The following is a 24,748-nucleotide window of genomic DNA, read 5'->3' as shown; positions in this document are numbered from 1 at the left end:
CTCACTGCAGCTAATGCTTCCATTCCAAAATCCACGCCTTATCGCAAACACAGAAATCACTGGTGGAATACAGATTGTTTGATTGCCAAACAGGAAAAAAAACGTGCTTGGAATAATTTCCACAAGTATCCCACCACTAGTAACCTAATTGCTTATAAAAGACTCAAAGTGAAAGCTAGACAAGTTAGGCGGAAAGCAAAACGGGATTCATGGTTTGCTTTTGCCTCAACCATTACCAAAGACATGGATACACGGGTCATCTGGAAAAGAATACAGGCATTAAATGGCAAATTTGCTCGGCCCACCTCTCCGATACTTCATTGGAGAGGGAAAGACATTTCTACTCCTGAAGAAGTTGCAAATGCATTAGCAGAATCATTTGCAAAAATCTCGGCTTCTGCCACCTATGCATCCACCTTTCAGAACATCAAAGCAGGTGCAGAACGGTATAAAACCAACTTCTTCACGCGCCGCTCAATGTCGTACAACCAATCGTTTACATTAATAGAACTTCAAGAATCATTAAACAGATCTTCCAATAGCGTTGCAGGTCCAGATGGAGTTCATTACATTATGCTAAAGCATTTACTTGATGAAGACTTGAGAACTCTTAATTTTTTATAATCAGATCTTCACTGAAAATGCCTATCCTTTTTCATGGCACCATTTGTTAGTTATTGCCTTACCAAAACCAGGAAAAGATCCTTCCTGTGTTGAAAATTACAGGCCAATATCTCTTACGAGCTGCATGGGAAAAATTTTCGAAAGGATGGTTCATACTACACTCACCTACATCCTGGAGTCAGAGAATCTCCTTCCAGAACAACAATATGGCTTTCAGAAAAATAGATCAACGCTGGACGTGCTTATCAAAGCCGAATCTCATATCCGCAATGCCTTTGTCATGGAACAACATCTAGTCATGGTCAATTTAGATCTTGAAAAGGCATTTGATACAACATGGCGTCATGGTATTATTAGGGACCTTTACCATCTGGGGCTTTGGGGCCATTTGCCGGAAATAATTCAAAATTTCCTGCAATTGCGCTCTTTTCAAGCCTGATACAAAAACATCCTCTCTACATCTCACATTCAGGAAGAGGGAGTCCCGCAGGGATCAATGCTCAGTCTAACACTGTTTTCAATCCAAGTTAGCAGCATGACACGAGATATCCCAAAAACTGTTCAAACTTATATGTATGCAGATGATCTTACCATTTCCTGTCAATCTCAAAGTATGAATACCATTGAACGGCAGCTACAACTTGCCATAACCAAAATAGAATCCTGGACTTCACGGAACAGTTACAGACTGTCAGAAAATAAATGCACTGTCACTCACTTTTGCAAGAAGCAAGCTCTCCATCCCGAACCTGAACTACAAATAAACAATACTCCAATCCCGCTTGTTAATACCGTTAAATTTCTTGGACTACTATTAGACCGCAAACTAAATTTCCAAGCTCACATCACTTATTTGAGAACTTCTTGTTTAAAGCATTTGAATATACTTAGTTCGGTTTCATCTATGTCATGGGGAGCTGATCGGTGTACTTTGCTGCATCTTTATAGAAGTTTAATCCGTTCACGACTAGATTATGGTTGTCCAGTGTATGACTCTGCCAGGAGCACTACTTTAAAATGGCTAAATATGATCCATCACAGTGCTCTGAGGACTACGCTGGGAGCTTTCAGGACTTCTCCGATCCAAAGTCTGTATATTGAAGTGCATGATCCCCCATTACACGTGCTTAGAAAAACCCTACTGCTTCACTACACTGCTAAGATCCAGAGTCTACCATCGCACCCAAGTTGGGAGTATCTGTATAATACCCGTTGGGATGCCTTCTGTGAGAGCAAACCAAATGAAAATAGACCCACCTCTCTCAGAATCAAAGAGCTTGTTCAGACTTGGAATGTCAATTTAAATGAAATTTTCCAAGACACAACTACACCTGTTCCTCCTTGGACATATGTGTCTGTCTCTCAAGATACATACTCCCTCCAGTGGGGGAAAAATATACCTTCCTGCAATATCAGACAGTTACATTCAGCTCATGCTATGAACAGCCATGCCTGTAAAATTTATACGGATGGTTCAAAAACTGAGAGTATGGTAGGTGCTGCAGCAGTTTTTCCTTTATGTACAAGTTCAGCCACACTACCGCTTGCTTTCAGCATCTTCACAGCCGAATTATATGCCATTATGTTAGCGCTTAGTAAGATAATTGAGCTTTCCATCTCATCTGCCATAATTTACACAGATTCTCTTAGTGCTGTGTCTGCCATTAGGAAGAATTCCTCCATTTCTCATCCTACATTGAAACAGATTCATTCCCAGCTATTCACTTGCAGTGTGTTCAATCAGTTTTTGCTGGATTCCTGGCCATTCAGGCATTCCGGGAAATGAAAGTGCTGACTTTGCCGCTAAACATCCCAAACCCGCTCACTCACAGCATCCTCAGGTTCCTTTCTCTGATTTTAAGTCGGTCATACGCAAAGCCTGCTATGATAAATGGTCACAGACCTGGAAAAGTGACACTAACAATAAACTTTATCAGATAAAAGAAGATCCAAAACTGTGGCTGTCTGGCTTCCGAAGAAATAGACGAGAGGAAGTGGTACTGGCAAGACTCAGAATTGGACACACTCACCATGCTCATCTCTTCCTATTATTGGGGGAAAGCCCACCGCAGTGCTCATCCTGTCAGACGCAACTTACAGTCCGTCATTTCCTGGTTGATTGTCCCTTACATTCAAACACTTTTCAGTCACTCTCTACATTGAATATATCACCTGATTTATCTCGCATCTTAGGAAATGAAGCAAATATTGAAGAACTTTTATTATATCTAAAACATATTGGTTTTTACAGAAGCATATAATTTAATCTCTCTAACAATACGCTTTTTGTCAATTAACGATGAAGAGACACAATTTGGCCGTAGTAGCCCTTGTGTCGTTAAACCAAACTACAACAACCAAAGGAATTAACCTCGTTATATTAGAAATCTTATTGACTGTTCAGAAATTGTTTCCTGGAATGGAACATCAAACAGGAGATGATGTAGTGCTTGAATATAACTATGCTATTAATTAAGAGTTGGTGTTACCTTATATCCATTCAGCTATTAGTTAAACAGTTCTTAACATAACTTAAAAGTTGGATCTTCTCTTTGGGGTGTCCCTTACCATTCATTCATTGTCTTTAATCTTTATTATTGGTACATTTCTTGGTTGTGAAAGAAGTGTAGGCATAGATTAAAACAGTCGGGATTTAACATTAAAAGCATTGTATATGCTTTCAGTCATTATGGTTACTTCATATACAGTGCCAGGTAAGAAAAGCAAATATAATTTTCAGGAACTTAGGGATGCTTATTAGTTATTTGCAAAAATTAATGATGCAAGGAAGAAAACTTCTACATCAGCTAAGGGGAAAAAAACTACACCACCTCATGTTTCCCTCCCTTCTAATAATTTGTCCAGTTCTTTGAATTTATTCAGACTACCCATTTCCAATAACATCAGATGGACATTTATTCCAAAAATTCCTACTGGCTGAAAGCAAATTTCCACGCATCTATCCTGGAACCAGCCTTCTCAGTTTAAATTTATGCCCCTTGTGTGTTGTCTGAATGAGATAAAGATGAGCGTTATCTGAGGAAGGAGGCCATCAGCATTTAGCTTACTCAATCTGTTCAAAGTCTTAAATAGCTTAATCAGATCTCTTTGCAAGTGCCTAGTTTCCAGAAACTGCAATTTTCAGAACTGAAGTCTTTCTTGATGAGAGTAATCTTTTATTATTAAAGAGGCCTGTGCACTCTGGTTTCATTATTATTGTGGCTTATTGTGCAACACAGAGCGAAATGGAAGACAGAATAAATAATGACAGGTTTAATACTAATTTTCAAACATATATTACATACATACAGTATAAAAGCTTTCAGTTATTATGGTAACCTTCATCAGTCAAACTGACAGTTAAGAGTGTGGAACATGAGGGCGTGTACTGCCAGTCATGTATATGAAACTGCGCGGTTAATTGTTTGATGTTGAAGCCTGAGGCTGTGACGTATGTGAACGTTGCCAATGTTTATCATTCATCAAAATGGTTGCTTCAATAATAGGGTGGATAAGACATCCACTGCTTCTGTTGACTGAGGTATTAGAGCATGTGATGGTAAACAACTCCAACCAAGCGCGTTGCCGGTAGTGGCAGGACCTATCTACAATCACAACATCGCAGTGCGGGTCAATGTTGTGGCAGGTTGACCAAAGGTGGTCAACACATGCTTCAAATTTAGGAGCCAATGTTCAAAATCAACTCGTAGAAAAAGTTTGTGAATTCACACATTTTTCAATAACAATTGATGAGATAAAGATACAAGCCATACAGCTCAATTACTGATTTATATCCAAGGTGTAAATCAAAGTTTTGAAGTAACTGAAGAGCTAGTGCATTAAAAAGCTTGAAAGATACAGCAGGTGAAAATATATTTTTGAGTGTGCCAGAAGCAATTGATGATATCAAATTTAATTGGGATTTGTTATGAGCAGTTACTGTGAATGCCACTAAAAATATGGTTTGTACTAAAATTGGGTTCATGGGTCAGCTTCATAAATATCTTGAGTGTAAAAATATTAAAAAACCAATGCAATTTCATTGTATAATTCACTAACAGTCTTTGTGCAGGAAATTTTTGGGTGTAGATCCAGTCATGTCAACTGTAATATCAACAGTAAATTTTATTCACAAGATTGGTCTGACTTATCGGCAATTCAAAAATTTTCTTGAAGCAATCGAGACTGAATACAGTTATTTGTTGTATCACACTGAAGTATGATGGTTGAGTCAGGTGACATGTTGAAGTGATTTTTTGAACTTAGGATCGAAATAGATCTATTTATGAATGAAAAATTGAAACCTGTTCTTGAACTGTCAGATCTCAAATGGTTGTGGAACCTTGCCTTTTTGGCACCTCCATAGCCAGGTGGGAAGGAGCAGTAGTGCGTATCACATGCTTCTTGATTAGACCGGGGTTCGAGCCCGTCACCACCAAATACGGAAGATGCGGAAAAGTCAGGGAATGACTACCGCATATCCTGGAGCAATATGGCCTTAGTTGCTAATGCTCCTAAAAACCAAAACAACAACAACAACCTTGCCTTTTTAACAGATATATGTGAACACCCAAATTTTCTTAATATGAAAATACAAGGACGAGACAAACTTTGGAATAATTTTTCACATTTTCCATATTGCAATAATTTATCTAAAAATATGCCTAGTTGTAATTTTTCCACTGAAAATTTTGTTTAAAATGTTAGTTTGTTGCAAATAGATTTTCTAATTTTAAAAATAATTCAAAGGTGTTTGAACTTTTTCAGAATCCATTTGACATACCTGTCAATAATGTTGATGAGAATTTACAGTTGGAGTTGGTAGATCTTCAGTCTAATGATGCACTGAAGACAATATTTAAAAATGAAAATCTAATTCAATTTTATTCAACATCTGAGTCAGATTATCCAAAAATTAAAAATTTTGCAAGAAAGCTTACATAAGCAGACCTTTTCAAAAATGAAATATGTAAAATCAAAAATACTATCACATCTAGTGGTTGTAGAGTACGAAACTCATTCGTACTCTACAACCACATTCATTACATTAATTATAATTTTTTATTGTATTACTAACTGTATTTTTGTGATTAGTACAATAAATAAGCAATAATTAAATTTGATATAAACAAACTGGTATATTTTCTATTACATATCCATCAATTTATTTTTGAATCTGTAGATATAGGTAGGTATAAAATTTGTTTCTCTACATAAATATGATCGAATATAGTTTTCAATAAATAAGAATTTTCTCCAGCCCGCCAAATATTCCAAAAATTCATATGAGACCGGCTCCTTTAAAAGTTTGGGGACCCCTGTTTTAAATTCATCAAATTTGTTTACTATACTCCTAAAATTGGTGTACAAGTAAATATACATGCACTTGTTTTTAGTTTTAATTACCTTAACACAGCCAATGTATTTGCTTGTGTCTATAGGACACTAGCAGGCCTTTCAATCCCCAGTATTTTGCTTTCCAACCTATCACATATCCCAGTAGAAACAGCACAAGAATTACTTTCACCTCTGCTTATGTGACTACTGTTAATCTATTAGTTTGTATATCCTCCTCCCCACAAGCTAGCAGTTTTCTGAATCACCTGGCACTGCTTTAATAGCAAATATTCTTGCACATCTTCTGTTTAAGTATATACCATCCCAATAAAAACAGTCTCTCCTCTTAGCATAGATCATGCTAAGAAAAATTCTAATCTCTGAGCATTGCACAGTCTCTCCAATGCCGAATTGATTGACAAGGCTCTCATCATGTTCTCTCTTCTGTCATGTCTGGACTGAATTGTAGGCACGTTTAAATTTAATTCTGACTGTTAACCTTTTCTCATCATTGCCCTGTACTTGTTAAATATATCCTCATATCTCCTACTCTTAATATCATTAGTTCTAGTATGTAACCAGTGTCACCTTTTGTCCCCATAAAAGATGATAGCTGTGCTATAATGTCATCAACTTTGGCCTCTTGCAGACATACCCCTTGTCCTATTCCACCTGTCCTTTTTACACATATATTTCCAATTTCCTTGGCCATAGAGTCATTAACAATAGCTGCTTCCTGTGGGACCAGAGATTGACTTGAAGGATGTCATTATGTTGTACAGGTTATAATCCCTGTATTTTGATTTCAGAAAAAAGGAAGTAGGTTTGAATTTTGCAGTTTGTGCCAATGTTTCTTGCAATGTGAAATATTAATGTCACATTAACATTTCACATTGCAAGAAAAGTGATATTTCTCACCTAAGTGAGAAATATCGCTTTTCATATTAAGTGTGTGAAAAGCAGATTTGTGGCATAAAGACATCCTGAAAGAGGCCTCTGAGGTCGGGAAAAACCCATATCTAGGAAATAAACTCATACACCGACCATTGAACAAAATTTACTGTAACTGAAATTTTTACAAATAGTATAAAAACAAATTATTTACAATAAACTAATGATTGCATATTGCGGAATACTAAAAACTGTAATAAAAGATCGTTTACAATAAAATAAGCTAAAACATAAAATTAAAAGTGCTAAAAACCTGGAGCTTTCGAGAGCGTCAGCTCTCTTCTTCAACAGTAATATGACTTTCTGCAACATCTCCTTAAATAGCAGGTTCACGGTACCTCCACACGTGGTATTTCTCCACGTGGTTCAGTCGGCACATGGTCAGAACCGGAAATGTCTTGGGTACGTGGCAAATAAAATCGTTCATCCGAACTTAATACAATTGTTTCAAAAATAGGATAAATACGCATGCCTCTGTTCATGGTATTCTTACTGGATGAACCAATCCGTAAACCCTCGAGCCATTTACGCTCCCAGTATCCGTGTGCACGATCCAAAATAATAGCGTCCTCCGGGGAGATTTGATGCTGCTTCTCCCAAAAATGTTCGGCCACGGCAGACTTACTGTAATCAGCGGTTCTTATGGCATTTAAATGTTCCCCCAGACGATCGCTAAGCCGTCGTTTTGTTTCCCCCACATAACACTCCCCACAATCCGGGCATTCTATTCTATAAATAACTCCGCTACTGAGATCTTTTGATATACGGTCTTTGACCTGAGACACAGCTGTGCATAGCCTCCGCCCAGGAAGCTGTACACAGCGTGTCTTATAACCCCGTAAAATTCTTGCCAGATGCTCAGTACGGCCCGGATAGTAGGGGATGTATGCGGTGGCTACTGGGACGAACGACTCCCTACGCTCAGACATCCCTCTACTATATCTATCCAGGATCCTCTGGGGGTATCCGCACTTTCTAAGTTCTGCCGTGACACAATTAATTTCTTTCTCTTTATCCTCAGAAGTGGTACAGTGTGATCTTACTCTGTCAAATAAAGCTTTATTTGACTCCCTACTTTCTCTTTGGATAAAGAGAGAAATTAATTGTGTCACGGCAGAACTTAGAAAGTGCGGATACCCCCAGAGGATCCTGGATAGATATAGTAGAGGGGTGTCTGAGCGTAGGGAGTCGTTCGTCCCAGTAGCCACCGCATACATCCCCTACTATCCGGGCCGTACTGAGCATCTGGCAAGAATTTTACGGGGTTATAAGACACGCTGTGTACAGCTTCCTGGGCGGAGGCTGTGCACAGCTGTGTCTCAGGTCAAAGACCGTATACCAAAAGATCTCAGTAGCGGAGTTATTTATAGAATAGAATGCCCGGATTGTGGGGGAAACAAAACGACGGCTTAGCGATCGTCTGGGGGAACATTTAAATGCCATAAGAACCGCTGATTACAGTAAGTCTGCCGTGGCCGAACATTTTTGGGAGAAGCAGCATCAAATCTCCCCGGAGGACGCTATTATTTTGGATCGTGCACACGGATACTGGGAGCGTAAATGGCTCGAGGGTTTACGGATTGGTTCATCCAGTAAGAATACCATGAATAGAGGCATGCGTATTCATCCTATTTTTGAAACAATTGTATTAAGTTCGGATGAACGATTTTATTTGCCACGTACCCAAGACATTTCCGGTTCTGACCATGTGCCGACTGAACCACGTGGAGAAATACCACGTGTGGAGGTACCGTGAACCTGCTATTTAAGGAGATGTTGCAGAAAGTCATGTTACTGTTGAAGAAGAGAGCTGACGCTCTCGAAAGCTCCAGGTTTTTAGCGCTTTTAATTTTATATTTTAGCTTATTTTATTGTAAACGATCTTTTATTACAGCTTTTAGTATTCCGCAATAGGCAATCATTAGTTTATTGTAAATAATTTGTTTTTATACTATTTGTAAAAATTTTAGTTACAGTAAATTTTGTTCAATGGTCGGTGTATGAGTTTATTTCCTAGATATGTGGCATAAAGAGTTAGGAATTAAAAAAATATATGTACTGTTGGTAGGTGTTTTTGTTTTCTGGTCTTCATATTAGTTATGATAGGTATATTTACATAGTTTTGCTTCCATCATTATTTTTCCAATATCAATACTGTTGTGGTAGTTTGTTCTGTTTTGTGTTGTTGTGTGATGTTAAAAGAAAGTCAGATTGCTTTAAATAGGTAGCCATTTCATTTTTAAAAGAATTTGTAAAAGATTAGATTACTTTGAATTTTAGATGATGTGAATGTGCTTGTTGTAGGTGATCTGTGTAATTTGGCTTGGTGCTCCATAGTTAAGTGTCAGTCAATGTTCATGGAACATAAATTTTGAATTGCCAATATTTTGCAATGAAAAAGAATCAGAGGGACAGGAACTAACCAGAGAACTTTAAAAAAAGTTATTTTGTGGCAATACACATTATTTTTATCCTGCATTTTAATATGCTCTTCACTAACTATATTGGAAATAATATGTAATTAATGCACCTTACTTATTGAATGTATTTTATGAGTAATTTTATAGGCACACTTTTATATAGAATCTGTAATATAAATATTTAATATATGTTTTTATATAGAATTTATATATCATATTATGTTTATATAGACATATAAAAATTTATATAGGCATATTAAAAATAATAATAATATTTCAGAGAGTTAAACATTTGGAACTTGGTGATGTTGTGTTAATGGATGCAGATAACAATCAGGTGGACACTCCATTCCCAGACGTTCAGAATTTACCTTCACAAGTGGTATGTGTTTTTTTAGTAAAATTAACATTCTAATTTTTCCTTTAATTTGAGTTGAATCTATAATTAGTGGAGTTATAAATAGGAAAGATAATGATCCATGTCTAGTCTTAAATAATGAATAGCTTATCAGTGGAATATAGACCAATAATATCCAGGCCTCGTTTTGCAAGATCCTAGTACCTACAGCCTAACTTGTCCCTTGTATAAGGCAATGGTCAGGCCACGCCTTGAGTACTGTATACAGGTCTGGAGACCTCATTTTAGGAAAATGTAGAGCTGCTAGAACAAGTACAGAGAAGGCTAACAAGATTAGTGAATGGAACAAAGGGTTGCTCATATGAAAAAAAGGCTTAAGTTTTGCAAATTACAGTGTCCTGGAGACTAGGCACCTGTGAGGTGAACTGATTGAGGTGTATAAGGCCTTGAATGGTTTGAGCATGCTCAATTCTGATGAGATTCTTCTCTTGCTCAGAATAATCGCCTGAGAGGGCATAAATTCAAATTGAAGAAAGGCAGTTGTAGGATAGATGTGTGGAAACTTGCATTTAGCCAGTGAGTAGTTGATTGCTGGAACAAACTTTCATCTGTCGTTGATAGCTTAAATAGATTTAAGGCAGAACTAGACAAACATTTGGAGCGAGTGGATGGGTGAAATGAGAAGTTTTTTTTTTTTTTTTTTTTTGCAGCTAATGATCACCTGACGGTCTTGGTGGAGACGTTTCTGGCACCTCCTGCATTGAAGTCGGCAGTGATTTGTTCTACTGTCACTCTCTGGTTGGCTGAAACAATGCGAGATAGATGTCGACGACCACATACATCCACCACCTTTCTCTCGCCACAATGAGATGTTATTCCAGAAATGGCGTATTCTCGATACATTCTTGATACTGTCAAACTGGGATAGTGCAATTTCGGTCCCACCTCGGCGATAGTAACCATGCGTCGGGCACCCACTATCACCCCTCTTTCAAAGTCGTTTAACTCACAATGTTTATGCATACTAACTTCGAATTACCGTCTGCGTGAATGCAGTGATGTAGTGTACCTATATACCTGCCAAGCGGTGGGTTTGTCCACTAGTCAGAGGGGTTACAGCGTCATGTTGGCTAGGAACCAGGTATCCCATGAATCCTGTCCTTTCAGTGAACGTTTGTAGATCTACGTTTTTAAAGGGTCACTTCAACTACATTTCAATTAAATAATGCACACACTATAATTATTGTGAATTTTTAAAAATTTTTTTTCAGATTTGTTCAGTACATATCTACCATCTGTTATCTGTGTTTCCAACTAATAGTAGACAGTTTCAGTATAAGGCAGCATGAAAATAGCTTTAAATATCATTGGGGTGAGGGAGAGTATATTTCAACTTTTGGCCACTATCTGATTTTGGCTTACAAAACCTAAAACTGAAGAAATTCTCTACAATTCAGATCAGAAGTTGATGAAATTAAGTGATAATAAATAGATGTAGAGGATATTATTTCTTCAAAAAAAATAATGATAAGTTTATTTATTTGTTTTTTTACCATATTTTGACAAAAATTTTACCTTAAGGCTGGGAAATTAAGTAAAAATAAAAAGAAATTAACATTTAAAAGCATTTAATGTATGATTTTTTTATTCTTTCAAAATTTATGAAGGAATTTGCTCCATAAAGTCCATGCCTCTGGAAAAACTGACTATAGGAAGTAGATACACATTTAAGAAATTCACTTGTGAAATGGTAAACTCTTACTCCACAATCCAGGCAGTTAGCTCAGCTCTTCTTGCCATTGTGTGTGTTAAGATTGCTGAGAATTTTTGATAGACAACATAATTTCTTTATTTTAAAATACATAAAAATTACTTAGCAATAGATGAATTGTCTCTTACACAATTTCCTCACCATTAAAATGTTTGTTTATTTTAGTCAAAACATAACACATTTTGAAAAACACAATAGTAACATTTTTCAATTTTTAGTAGATTTTATAAATATACTTTTCTATGAGGCTAATTGTAATTTAAGAATTTCATTGACAACACATTTTTTTAGAAAGATCCATGGTCGAAGATTTTAATTTTAATTATATATATATATATATATATATATATATATATATATATATATTCCTGCCAGATTTTTTCTAGAAACACGTTCTCAGAAAAGGCAGTTGCTAGTTTGCATCCACTCCCCACCTGACATTGCAGAGAATTCCATAGAATATATGAGCACCAAATTGGATAGATCTCAGGCAGTGACAGCTCCAATACAATTTGATGTGAATTTTTTTCTTGTTGTTATTTCATTTAACTGTTAAGACCAAATATTGGTTATCTTCTGACATTGTTATGGATGGACAGCCATGGGAGCCTTTCCTGCAGTTACATGTTCTTGTCTCCTGCAATTGTTTCTATATCCTTGAAATGACAACTTTGAAGAGCCTGGTAATGTACACAAGAAGTTGGCCTGTCTTCATTCTTCAGACAGCTCCATATTTCTGACAGTGATTCAGTTGTTATCTCCTAGCATGTTATACAGTCCTGTAAAAGAAACTTGTCAGATACATTCCCTTTCCTGGCAAGAACAAAAGTGAAAAATACCATTTAAGCCTATTTTCCTAAAAGGAATATGAAATTTGCATGTCGTTGGCCTTTTATGCAAATTGTGTGTGTGTGCTTTTCCTGAAATTGTATTTCGAAAATTTATATGCATTATTTGTTTCTCACATTTTAAGCATTTTGTCACAAAGAGTTGAAAATCTGTAACTTTCTTAACTTTTGCACATGAATGCATAGTGTTTGGGTTGGGGTGCCATTGTTACTCATGTGAAGTAAACAGAACTCTGTAAATGCCATAAGTGTGTGTAGTATGTTGTTTTATATTAGAATAGTGTTAGATTCTGTTGTTCTTCTGGCTTTTGGAAGCAGGACCTCTAATGGGACCCTACATTGCCTGCTACCCCCATAGGAGTTAAACCAAGCACTCAGTAGTTCTCTGTCTAGTCTCTCTGCCAGGGTTAACTGAGCTTCCTGGCAGGGACCAAAAATAAAAAAAAAAAAAAGGTGAGTGGGGAAGATAGTAGAGTGGGAGTGACACTATAGGGGGGGGATGAGGATGAAGAAATAAAGCATCCTCCAGTAGAGGGAGAAGGAGAAAAGATGAACTAGTTGGGGAGTCCACCCAACCCAAGGAAAGAGAAAAAGACTGCAGGGCCAGGCAGCCTGCAAAGTGGAGTGGCATTTTGCTGATCAGCATGGTGCAAGAGCCCTGTTGAACATTAAGTATTTGGGGCGAGCACTCTGGAGGTCATACCCCAGAAGGAGTTTGTAAGTCATCCTACCCTAGGAGGAGGGGCTTGCAATTCATCCTACTCCGTAGGGTCGAATAAATTTCAAATTAATCTCCTCACAAGGATAAATATAAATTGAAAGTTTCCCCTCCTGGGGCAGTTAATTTACCCCAGGTGGGGAAGGCAGATTATCTTACCCCAAAGGGGATTCACTATATCCTGCCCCGGAAAGGGTCAGCAGATCACCATTCCCCAGAAGGGGTTTACAGTAAATCCTACTCCTTAGGGGCTTTGCATCCTATTTGACAAGCAATAGTACTCACAGAGGGTCCTCTCCTCAAGAGAGGGAATCCCACACTCCAGCAAAGGTCTCAACCACATTAGGGTTTTAGGAGGAAGACTACTGACAGTGTGTGATCATGTTCTAAAGTGGACTATTCATCAGGTGTTTCTTTGCTGTTCGTCTGTCTCAGTTGGAATGTTGACTGCAAATAGTGAGGGCAAAGTAATGAGTCTCTCGTTGTGGGAGGTTGGTTGATATGTTGTTTAATGACAGTTGTAGAGGTGTTGCTGGTGTCAGCAATGAGCTTGGGTTTTCGTTACAAGTCTAATCCTGACGTCATCGTAAAGTGGGCAGGTGTACATCACATGTTTCCATGACTCAGGTTCACCATAAGTGCAATGAGGATCCTGCTCTATCCTTAAGTTGATGAGTTTTTGTTTAAAAGGGCCATGTCCAGTGAGAATGACAATTTTTCGGAAAATCTTGATTGTAGATCTGGTTAACTGGAGAGAACGTTTAAGTAAGATTGACTTAGTTTTCTCACCAGATATCAGAAGCCTGTGGGTTGCTGTCCAAGTTTGGAGCTTTGTAATGGCTATCTTTGCCCTAACCTCCAGCAATTCTCTGAAGTCAGCATGGACCACCAAAACCAGATCATCAGCAAAGGCAAGAGACTCAGTGCACCTGAGGTCCATCCCAAAGAACTTGTTCAAGACAGTGGACCAGAAGAAGGGTCCAAGGACAAAGCCCTGAGTGACCAGACTCATAACACACTGGTACTGGTAGAGATCATGGACTTTCTTTGGTCAAGGTAAAAGGAGATACATTTGTAAAGGTTTTGAGGTATATTGGAGGGTCTTAGCTTCCAATATACCTCAAAAGTGCAGTCAAATGCACAAGAAAAGTGCACTGTTGATAGCAAGGGAATATTTAGCATGATTGTCAGTGGCTATGGTGATGAGATGTATGGCATCGACTGTACTGAAGCCCTGTCTGAAGCCAAATTGATGTGGAAAGGCAAGGTTGGAATCTTACTAGTATCTCTGCAGTTGGTGGTGAAGGAATCTTTTTTAAAGCTGTTGGAAAGGACAGGAAGCAAGTCAATTAGATGGTATGAGCTAGAATTTTCTGGGCATTTATCTGGACTCTTGATAATTAGCTTAATGTTCACTTCCTTTCAGATGATGGGAAAAAGGCCAACCTCTAGGAAAATTAAAGTAACCAAAAAGTACTATGGGACATTTTCAGTAAAGTTTTTATAATGGCCAAGTCCAGGGATTTTGTTCTCCCTAGTTTAGGAGAGTGATAGTGATAGTTTGAAGCTTGTCCAGCTGGAAAGGCTCTTCAGTGTGTTCAGTTAAGTATTCGTTGTTTCTTTAGATGCCGTTGTTTCAGTGAGATGCTGTTCATCAGTAATTGGGTCATTATCAATTGGAAAAATAAGAGTCGAACATGTTAGCTGAGTCAACATGTTCATCGCAATGCAATAAACAATTTCCCAAGGGTCATTATTGCAATTTGTGTAGACTAGATCCTCTGTCGAGACTTCTTTTTGCATTTTCTAATGCTGCTAGTGTAGTCATTTCGGAGTGCTGTATAAGTGTCTTTGGCCCTGTGTAAGGGAAGCACAAGCCCTCTAAAAGGCTTTGCAGGCACAGCTCTGTTTTGGTTGTTTCAGGTCTGGGTTCCACCAGGGAACAGCAGAGTGAATCAGTTTCCACGTTGATATAGCTGCCGTACAGGCTTTTGGATAATTTGAGTGAGTTCAGTAGCACTGTTTTCAGGTGTTGTTTGGGAGGATCTAGAAAGGTCTGTTGGGAAAGGGTCAACCAGAGCTTGATGAAAACTGTTCGTCAACTTCCTTGATGCAGAATCTGGTTATGTTGTAGGGGACAGGGGGAACATGATCCACAGAGCAGCATAAGGCGATTTAACAACTTCTGTTGTTAGAAGTTGTCTATGCCTCATTGACTTTCAGATTTTTTGGAATTTATGCACTATGGTTGGAGTGGCAATTGTCACATCAGTGGTACTCTTCCAGAGGGTACAGCTAATAGTAGAAAGGTTTCCTAGTAGATTCAGAGTGTGGAGATTTGTTAAGAGGATGTAGTTTTTGATAACTTTGCCACTCCTGGTAGCCGAACATCCCAGCATTTATCTGTGCCACGTAAGGGAGCAGTAGTTTGCATCAGTTGTTATCTGCAGCTTATCACCTGGGAGGACATCTAGGGCAGTCTGAATGATGTTGATATGGTGTGAAATATCTTCTCTGGTTTTACTGTAAATGGAGAGGAAATGATCTGAGCACAAGCACTGATAGCTATGCACAGTGTAGTTAATTATGGATCTTTTATCCATAATAAATACACAATTGGTGCATCTCTTGGCCTTCAAGTAAATGTCACAGTTTGAATCCCATATGGAATGCAGGTAAGTTAACTTTGCTCCCTTGCAATTAGCATAGATGGGTGGTTAATCTTTGCCGGAGCAGGCTTTGAATTCATTCCCTTGCTGGGCACAGTGGCTACACACAGATTCGGGATAGTTGCAGGTATGTGACGTGTGCCCAAACTTAAACAGTAGATGCACTTAAAGTGGCCACTCACATTCCAGTGCCACAGTACAAATTGAGTTGGATATGACAAAATTTTGAATGTATGTGTGGGCCCAATCAGTTGAATCTGTTCAGTTTTGTCCACAGACAGTTTAGGTTGACTGCAGCAGTACAATCACGTTGGATGCAACTTAATTTGAACATGTAGATGCATGAATGATTCAGTCATGCAGTTCGAGTCCTTCTATTCAGTTCTGTTTTGTTTACAGAAAAATATGGCAAATTATACACAAACTTTCCTAACAGAAATTTTTCGAATTATACAAAAAATCTACTTGCCTTTGGGAAGTAAAGTAACCAGAATATTTTACAAAAATGCAAGAAGAGTCTTAGATGCATTAGTGACTAAATTCGAAGAAGTAGATCCTGAGGCTAATGAGGACGTCATTAAGAAAAAAATTAATAATTTTAGAACCTCTTATGAAAGAGAGCTTAAATTGGTTCAAAATTCACAGAAAGGTGTACCGGTGCAGATGCTATTTATATGCCAAAGTTATAGTATAGTATTAAACTTATCTTTTGTGAACTATCAGGAGTTGCCAAGAATATCCATTTCAAACATTTCTGAGGAACAAAAGGTAAGTAAGTAAATAAAACAAATATTTTTGTACAGCTTTATTCTGCCAGTCTACAGCTCCTTCATTAGTAGTTAGTATTCCATAAATTTGTTCCTTACAGCTTTTTCTGATTTTGTAAAATTCCTACTGCTAGTACTTTTGCCTAAATCCATTGTTATTTGAAGTTATTTTGAGAATTTTATTCAGTAGTCCATTCTCTTCTTTTTTATTGTTTAAATGCTCAGGTGGAGTATATAATTGCAGACATTTTCTTCATAAAAAGTTAAGCAATACACAAGAGGCCATAACTATTTTTTCAATTCATTCAAGTCGTATATTGATTTCTGTAAGAAAAATTCAAAATCTAGCCACTAAAATACTGAATACATTTTCAATGGCTCATAGCACTCCTGATAATCCATAATTAAAAATACCTTTCTTTGTTCCTATATATATCACTGGAAATGGTTTGAGCAAATCCGGCCTTAAAGAAAAAGCATTGTTGGCTAAAAACACATAGGTTAGTACTTTATTGCTGTTATTAAATTTTTCCTTTTCAAGTATGTTTAAGCTTCCAGAATTTAGTTTCTCGTAAAATTTGATATTATGTAATCCACCGCCATCTGAATTTCTATCATTGGTGCCCAAGTCAACTAATTTTTTTTTTTTTTTTTATGAAAACCCCAAACACGAGAGGTATTAGAGCCTATAGTACTTAGTACCGTGCTTGGGTTGGAGGTCGAGAAGACAAGAGAAGATATTTCTTGACATTAGACTTGAACTTCTGTAGACTTTAATTTTCAGGAAATACATATGAAGGAAGATTGTTCCAGAAAACGGCAGTTGAATGAATAAACGAGGAAGATGAAAAGTTGGTTCTGTGAGTTTGAAGTTGGACAATAAATGGATGTTGGCTGCTGCACGCACGAACAGTATGTCTATAAGACAGCGAGTGGAGAGACTCTGTTAGAGAGGAGTCATTAATTAACCTAAACTGCCCTCTTCTGAATGGAATATAGAAGCCTGAGAGAGTTTTGGGGCACGTCCCCAGCCTTAAAATCCATGGGAACTGCTACCATGGAATACTGTGGGAACAGTATTCCATGGTAGGGCGAATTTGCGATTTGTACAGAGTGAACAGCTGTTTGGAAGGAAAGTAATGCCGAGAGCGAAAGAGAACCAAGTTTTTTAGATGCAGAGGAAGCAATATTTATAATATGCTTGTGCCAAGTAATCCCCAAAAGAGAGATATCATTTTGCCTAGAAATCGGAGTGTCACCAAAGATAAGCTTGGAGCAGAAGAATCCTTTTTGCAAGATATAAGACAAGACTGAGTTTTAGAAGGATTGAAATCAACTAAGTTGTCTTTGTCCCACTGGAGAATTACCTGGAGATTGGCATTTAAAGAATTGGTAGCTGATACTCGAGAAGTTGAAGATGATTGAGCAGGGCAAGGTTTCTCAAAATGGAAAGTGGAATGCAATGTGCTATCATCGGCAAAACTATGGATAGAATTTTCAGTCAATGGAAGAAGGTCATTAATATACAAGAGGAAAACAGTGGGGGGGAAAGAACTGAACCTTGGGGGACACCAGCATTAGTGGAGAAGTTTGAAGACAGAAAGCCATTTACCAACTCCCTCAGTGAGTGATCAGAGAGAAAACTGTACAACCAATTACAAAAAACAGTTGGCAAACCATAAGATGGAAGCTTGTTTAGAAGACCTTTATGCCAAACACGATCAAAAGCCTTTGAGATGTCAAGAGCAACTGCTTGTGTTTCACTGAACTTTTCCACTGAATTTGTCCATAAATGGATAACATCAGCCAGAATATCACCAGTGGATCAACACTGACGGAATCCATACTGGCAATCATTGATCAGACAGTAGGTTTATGGGTAGTTTAAGGGTTGGCAGTTAATTGATTTCTTCATTACTTTGGAAAGAGTAGAAGTAATTGCAATGGGTCGATAATTGGATGGGAGGAATTTGTCACCCTTTTTTAGGAACTGGCTGGATATGAGCAAATTTCCAAGCATAAGGAAAAACACCTTTGGAATAAGAAAGTGAAAAAAGGTGGCAAAGAACAGGAGTAAGTTCAGGAGCACAGGTTTTGAGAATAAGTGGAGAAATACCATTAGGTCCTGGAGCTTTCTTAGCATCAAGGTTCGTCAAAATCCTTCTGACATCCTTTTGATGGAAGACTGTAGGAGGCATTGAATGGAGCATGTTGGGAATGGTGGGAGGTGTTTTACCAAGAAAGATCATTAATACATGAGTTGGAAGAAAAATGGGATGCCAGCAAGTCAGCTTTATCTTTGGCTGAAGTTACAACAGAACCATCTGGTTTTGACAGAGGTGGGAACAGAGATGGTCAAAAGTTGCAGCCAATAGCTTTGGCAAGAGACCAGAATGCTCGGCTATCATTAGGGCAAGAAGCAAGTTTTCTACTCTTAGACTGTTCAAAATCTAGTTTGGACTGATTAATAACTGCTTTGCAATTGTTGCAAGCTTTGGTGTAGGCAGAAAATGAAATTGAAGAATTGGAAACAAGCCAATTACGATATGCAACGTTCTTCTCTTGCATAGCACATTTATTGGAAAAACCAAGGTTTTCCAATAAATGTGCTAAAGCTGTTCAAGAGAAGAATGGTATTCTTGTAGGTAATAAGGGACGAGATTTTAAAGTGGAGTGTGGGATAAAGGATTCCATTCCTACAAGAATAATTTCACCTACACGATCTGAGCAAACGTTGACATCAGAAGTTTTGAAACAGTAATCTGACCAAGGGAAAGAAGAAAAGAAATCTCGCAGGTCATCTCATTTTGCATTCTTGTAATGCCAAACAATACGAGGTTGGGAATAGCCACGAGATAAAGGCTCCATTGGAGAAGAGACAATCACCAAGTTGTGATCTGAGGTGCCTAAAGGACCACTCACTTCGATGATGTACTTAGAAGGGTTGTTTGTGAGAAAAAGACTAAGCGTGTTGGCTGTATGGTTAGGTTTGTCCGGTATTCTTATAGGTAAATGAACAATCTGTGCAAGGTCATTAGTAATTGCAAAAGCCTCAGCATCTCTACCAGCTGGGTCGGTGTGACTGGAAAACGGAAGCCAGCTGGAGTTGTGAACTTTAAAATCACCAAGGAAAATTGCCTCACTGTTAGTCAAGTTGCAAAAAAGAGGAAATCAAAGAGCTCTAAGTGATTAGCAGAATTGGGAGAACGGTAGAGACAACAGATGAATTTAACACAATGAGGTAGAGAGATTTTAAGCCAGAGAAGATCAAAAGGAATTTTTGAGGCAAAAGGAATCATACAGCAAATAGTTTGGGCAACTGATATGAGCAGTAGTTGAATCAACCGATAACTGAGATTCTGTCAGAAAAAGTACATGGGGTTTGACACACTGCAAATGGAAGTGGACATCATTGAGATTAGAATTGAGACCATGTATATTTGTGAAATGAACTAGGAAGCGTTGAGTTGGCAGTTAATTAATTTCTCCATTACTTTAGAAAGAGTAGAAGTAATTGCAATGGGACAATAATTGGATCGGAGGGATTTGTCATTAAAATAAATTTGTAATTGGCTTTCCCAATTGCCATAAGCATTAAGCTTATGGAATCGCTTATAATTGTAGTAGCAGGGACCTGAATTTAGTGGAGTAACTAACCAAACGTCTTCCAAGTAGCACTTCCAAACAATGTGGGAAATTCCACTCCACTTCAGAATCCTTCGCAGTGACTCCACTTCTCTTCACTTGTTGGAAACTGAAACATAATGAAATTTAGGGTATATAAATTTACTTTAATATAAATATACCTAAGTGTTAAGTGTAATGTTCTGTGTGTTTCATATTCGAACCCTTCTTTTTTAAAATGAGATAAAACGATATCCAGCACATCAATTCTTTCAAGTTATGCAATGAGTACAGAAGCAATGCAGTTTTCTGAGAATAGCCATTTCACAGCCACAAGTACTTCATATAACCATGAAGCACCAGTTAAAGTGAAAAAGAAAAAAATGTGGAGCTGATTCTACTAATAAGCATTTGATACTATCAACGTGAAAGAGATAGATTTGATGTGTTTGATGAAAATGTCACTATGAAATTAAGGTCATTAGAAAACAACAGCCAAAGAATTATGGCAGAAAAACCAATTAATGATGTTTTGTTTGAAGCAGAAATGAACAACCTAATCAGTGAAAATTACTGACATTGAACCTAAATATGACTAAAACAAGACCTGCCATTTGCAAGTGTATACTCAGAAATGTGATCAAAGATATTGACATATGGCTCCTACTAATGAAAATCATAATGCAGGTTGGGGTCTGACTTATTCTTTAGGAAAATTGTTCCAAAATTTTAATTCCAATAATTTATATTGAATACAAATAATTTTAATTTTTTTGCTATATTACTAAGTGTTACTTTTTTATTATGCTATATTACAAGTTAAATAATATTTTGTCTCATTAAAATTATTTTCTTGCATTATTTTATTTAAAATATGGATCACCTAATACGTTATGCATTGCAAATATTTTTTAGTTTTTATTTGTATTGAAACATTTAAGTATTCAATAAAGTTTTTTCATATTCTTACTTTCAAATATTCTTTATGTAGAACTCTATATATGGTATCACAAATTTAATGCATAATTCTTCCTAATGCTTGAGGCGAGATGACAGTTAAATATTTTAAATCCTCATAATTTCTACCGGTTGCTAAAAACCTAAATATTAAAAAAAAAGTTTACCTTCTTCAGTAAGTATTTTCACAGTAGTGGTAGCAGTATTAAATTAGTAAGTATTTTATCAAATACCTACTTGATTAAAAAAAAAAAAAAAAAAAACTTACCTCAAAGTAGCTATTAATCGCTCATGTGGATTAATTGCATTACACATAAGTATCCTGCTTCATTATATTTCTGATAATAATTCTATATAACTGTCCTCATCCATTTGATTGTATCCAGTCATCTGGATACAATCATAATTCTTTCAATAGATTAGTATGAAAGTAAATATTTATTTTCACTAACTTTATACCACTATCTTTACTTTACGTTAACTTTATACAACTATCTTTGCTGATTATAACGTTTTCTTTTATTTTTAATTTTCATGACATAAATAGTGAGAATGCTAAGAGAATTTGCTCATCGTGAGACGTTCATTTTATGGATGCAAAATCCAAACTGCGTGGTTGTAACGCGTACGCTCATCCAATTCCCAACAAACTTGTATCTAACTAAATCATATTCCAGCATTGGAACTTGAGTGGGCCCCCTTGACATATTGCTGGAGCCTGTGGCTTTCCCAGCCAATGAAGATATACTCCTGTTGGTTTAGTATCTGCTAAGTAAACTGGACTGTTGGAAAGAGCTCAATAGTCCAGTTTACAGTAGACAGAGACTTCGTTTTAGTGTTGTATTTTGGGATAACATGGGCATCCAACTGATCCCCCTGTGAGGTGTTTGCTGAGATTTTTATGGAAGATTTCTTCTTTTAGTTCTGTTGGCATTTATCTATATCAAATAGGACGGCAGTTGGCCCTTTTCACTTAGCAGTTTTTACTTTTATCCCAATTGGCATGATTTTTGAGCTATGGAGTATTGTTTGGGCTTCCACCCATGTAGATGTCTCACTAACAAACCTGGCAGCCTAGTCTTATGCTTTTAATTTTGAGTTCTTCGTTTGACCTTTAAATTTAGTTGTGAGTAAATTTTGGACAACATCGCTCATTTAAAGCTTGGCTTCTTTGGTGGGCTTGAGTATAACAACATATCACTCTGTTTTTAGCTTTTCTGTTTTTCTGGTCTTTTCCTGTCACTCAAGGGGAAACTTGATCAGTACTTGGCCAAGTAATTCTCAATGCCTCAGCATATGAATGGAGGCATTGTGGCATTTGTTTTTCTCATTCTTGCAATATTGTTTTCATTTTGGTAACAAAGCCTCTCATTATTGGTGTGAAGGTGGAGGATAATGCCCTCCATCCTTGATCAGATTTATATAATTTCCATTCTAATGCAGCCATATTGATTTAGATTGCCATATACTGCTCAAGCATATCTCTGAACCTAAGGAGCTTCTTCTATGGGGATGCTCAGAAAGGTACTTCACCGTTTGGAGCATATTCAGGGTTCAAGCCAGAAGAGGCTTCAGGTCAGTGATCATCTGAGGTGTTCTGTAGTAGGGAGGAGGAGGCTCAGTTCCAGATTTGTTGGGGTTTTCAATTGTTCCCTTGGTCTTCAGGGATCTTGGTTCCCTTCCAGTGTCAACATTTTGTAGTGTTAGTGCACTTCTCATGTGGTTTGTAGTCTGTCTGACCATGTAATCTTCATCCGTTTCTGACATAATAGTTCTTGTTGGGGGAGAAATGCTGAACGTCTGTGTTAGGGAGTTCAGATTAGCAAACAAAGACTGGGAGAGTTCACTAGGCCTGTGGGAGATGAGCAAACCAATGGGTCAAGTTTGTCTGTATGACGAAATCCAACCCAAGAAGTCCATCAGTGAACTTTTGGGCTAATATGGTTGGGAGTGGCAGTTGAGGAAAAGACAGTTCCACTGAAGGTAACCCTAGGAAGACTTGGACTACTTAAAATCAGGATAATTGGGGGTGTAGAACATACAGATGAATTCAGATCTAAATGTCATTTGTACAATGACATTTGGATCTGAACATGCAGAAAATTCCCCCTCCCCCCATGCTTAAGGGAACCATGGGGGGGAAATTTTAAAAAGTCAATAACTTCTAAAATAATAGTTCAGTTTGGCTGAAAATTTTTAGTGGGTCTTCTGATGATGCTGATCAAGATAAATTGCCTAGGAAAATTTTCCATCATAGCATTCTGGAGTGGTGAGGTAGCAAAAATATTCCATATTTGTAATGGGGAAAGCAATCAGCATAGATAAAAAAAAATGTTCCAAGAGAAGTTTGGCAAAGAAGTTTCTGTCAGAAGAAGGGGGTGTTGAGGGCTCACAGTTGACACCAGAATCATAATTTTCTGTTGAGCGAGTCAGAAGTTATAGGCTTCATAAAGTTCTCAAACCAGCAAAAATCCAATATGGCAGCCTCTTTGTAGAAGACAACCGCAGCATAAGAAGTGAACAAAAAATAGTTCCTGCAGTTTTTGGAAAGTTCGGTGAAATAAGTCACACAGCTTGTCTTCTGCATATGGGTGCAGTTATTCCTTCTTAGTTTCAGGATGTTGCTGAGAAACTGCATTAAATTAAGCCATTAATGTAGTTTTCCAATACAGCCAATTATAATTTTAATCAGAATTATTTGATTTCACATCTGAATACTTCTTACTAGCTGAATAATATATATTTATATATATAATATAATGGATATTTTATGGATAATGTTTAAATGATGTTTTAATTTTTTTCTTTATATTTCTGCAGTTATCAATTTTGAGACGAAATTTAAAACATCCTGAAAAGCTGTTGGCTGATGGCATATCTCGAGCATTTCTGTATGCTTTAGTGCAGCTTATTGGTGGCTATGGTGACGCCTTGAAATTAACAACATCAGGAATTGCTTTATGTCCTGATACATTTGCAAAGACAAGGCCTGAAATGGAATCATTTTTACGGAAAATTCTAAATACACAGATTTTTCAACAAGTAAGGAACATGTTTTTTCTACGGACTTCTATTTTATGAGAGTTGCTGAATATCTAAAATACTGAATTTTCCTAAAATGACTTTTTAATATTATTGAATAATATTAAAAAGTCAAAACTATTTAATGAGGCCCCTCTTCTTCAGGATTCAAACTTATTTCATTAATTTCATATATGGTTTGTGTCTAGAAAAAGTAGAAATAAATTAATAATTTTTAGACATGTTTTTTCCTGTAACGGGTTTAGAAAGTTTATTTTGTATTGTGATGGCATATAATGACCTTCCACAGAGAATCAGCCTACTTAACTTTAGGACTTAGGAATTAAAGGTATAACTATACAATGCTGTAAATATAAATAATTCTAAATGCATTTGATTCATGAATGTTTTAGTTGTCAAGCACTAAAACTTGCATGAAGTGTGTGTACGTACAGGGTATTTCATAATATGTAGGTTTGTACTTTTAAGACCTGAAAACAATGAAAAAAGTTCACATAAAAAATGCTTGATTCTGAGAAGTTATGGAACTATTTCCCCTTGAATTTTTAAAAAAGCCACAGAGAAAAGTCATTTTCATTGGCATAAAATAATAAAAAAAATAAATAAGAATAAAAAAACATCTAAATGGTATGAATAAACATTTTATTAAGTATGACTACTTG

General features: G+C 37.0%; 1 protein-coding gene across 1 annotated transcript in view; it reads left to right on the top strand.

Moving 5' to 3' along the window:
* LOC150089405 (DENN domain-containing protein 1A-like) overlaps nucleotides 1-24,748 on the top strand; it is a 263,359-nt gene that overhangs the window by 163,708 nt on the left and 74,903 nt on the right. Inside the window, exons 13-14 of the mRNA XM_090389970.1 lie at nucleotides 9,613-9,714; nucleotides 23,865-24,086. Of these exons, the coding sequence (XP_090246096.1) occupies nucleotides 9,613-9,714; nucleotides 23,865-24,086 (324 nt within the window). The remainder of the gene's footprint in view (nucleotides 1-9,612; nucleotides 9,715-23,864; nucleotides 24,087-24,748) is intronic.

The sequence above is a fragment of the Mastigoproctus giganteus genome, chromosome 2 (genome assembly GCF_048544385.1).
Source record: "Mastigoproctus giganteus isolate SK-2022 chromosome 2, ASM4854438v1, whole genome shotgun sequence".
Classification (NCBI taxonomy): Eukaryota; Metazoa; Arthropoda; class Arachnida; order Uropygi; family Thelyphonidae; genus Mastigoproctus; species Mastigoproctus giganteus.
This window is presented reverse-complemented; position numbering and strand designations above follow the sequence as displayed.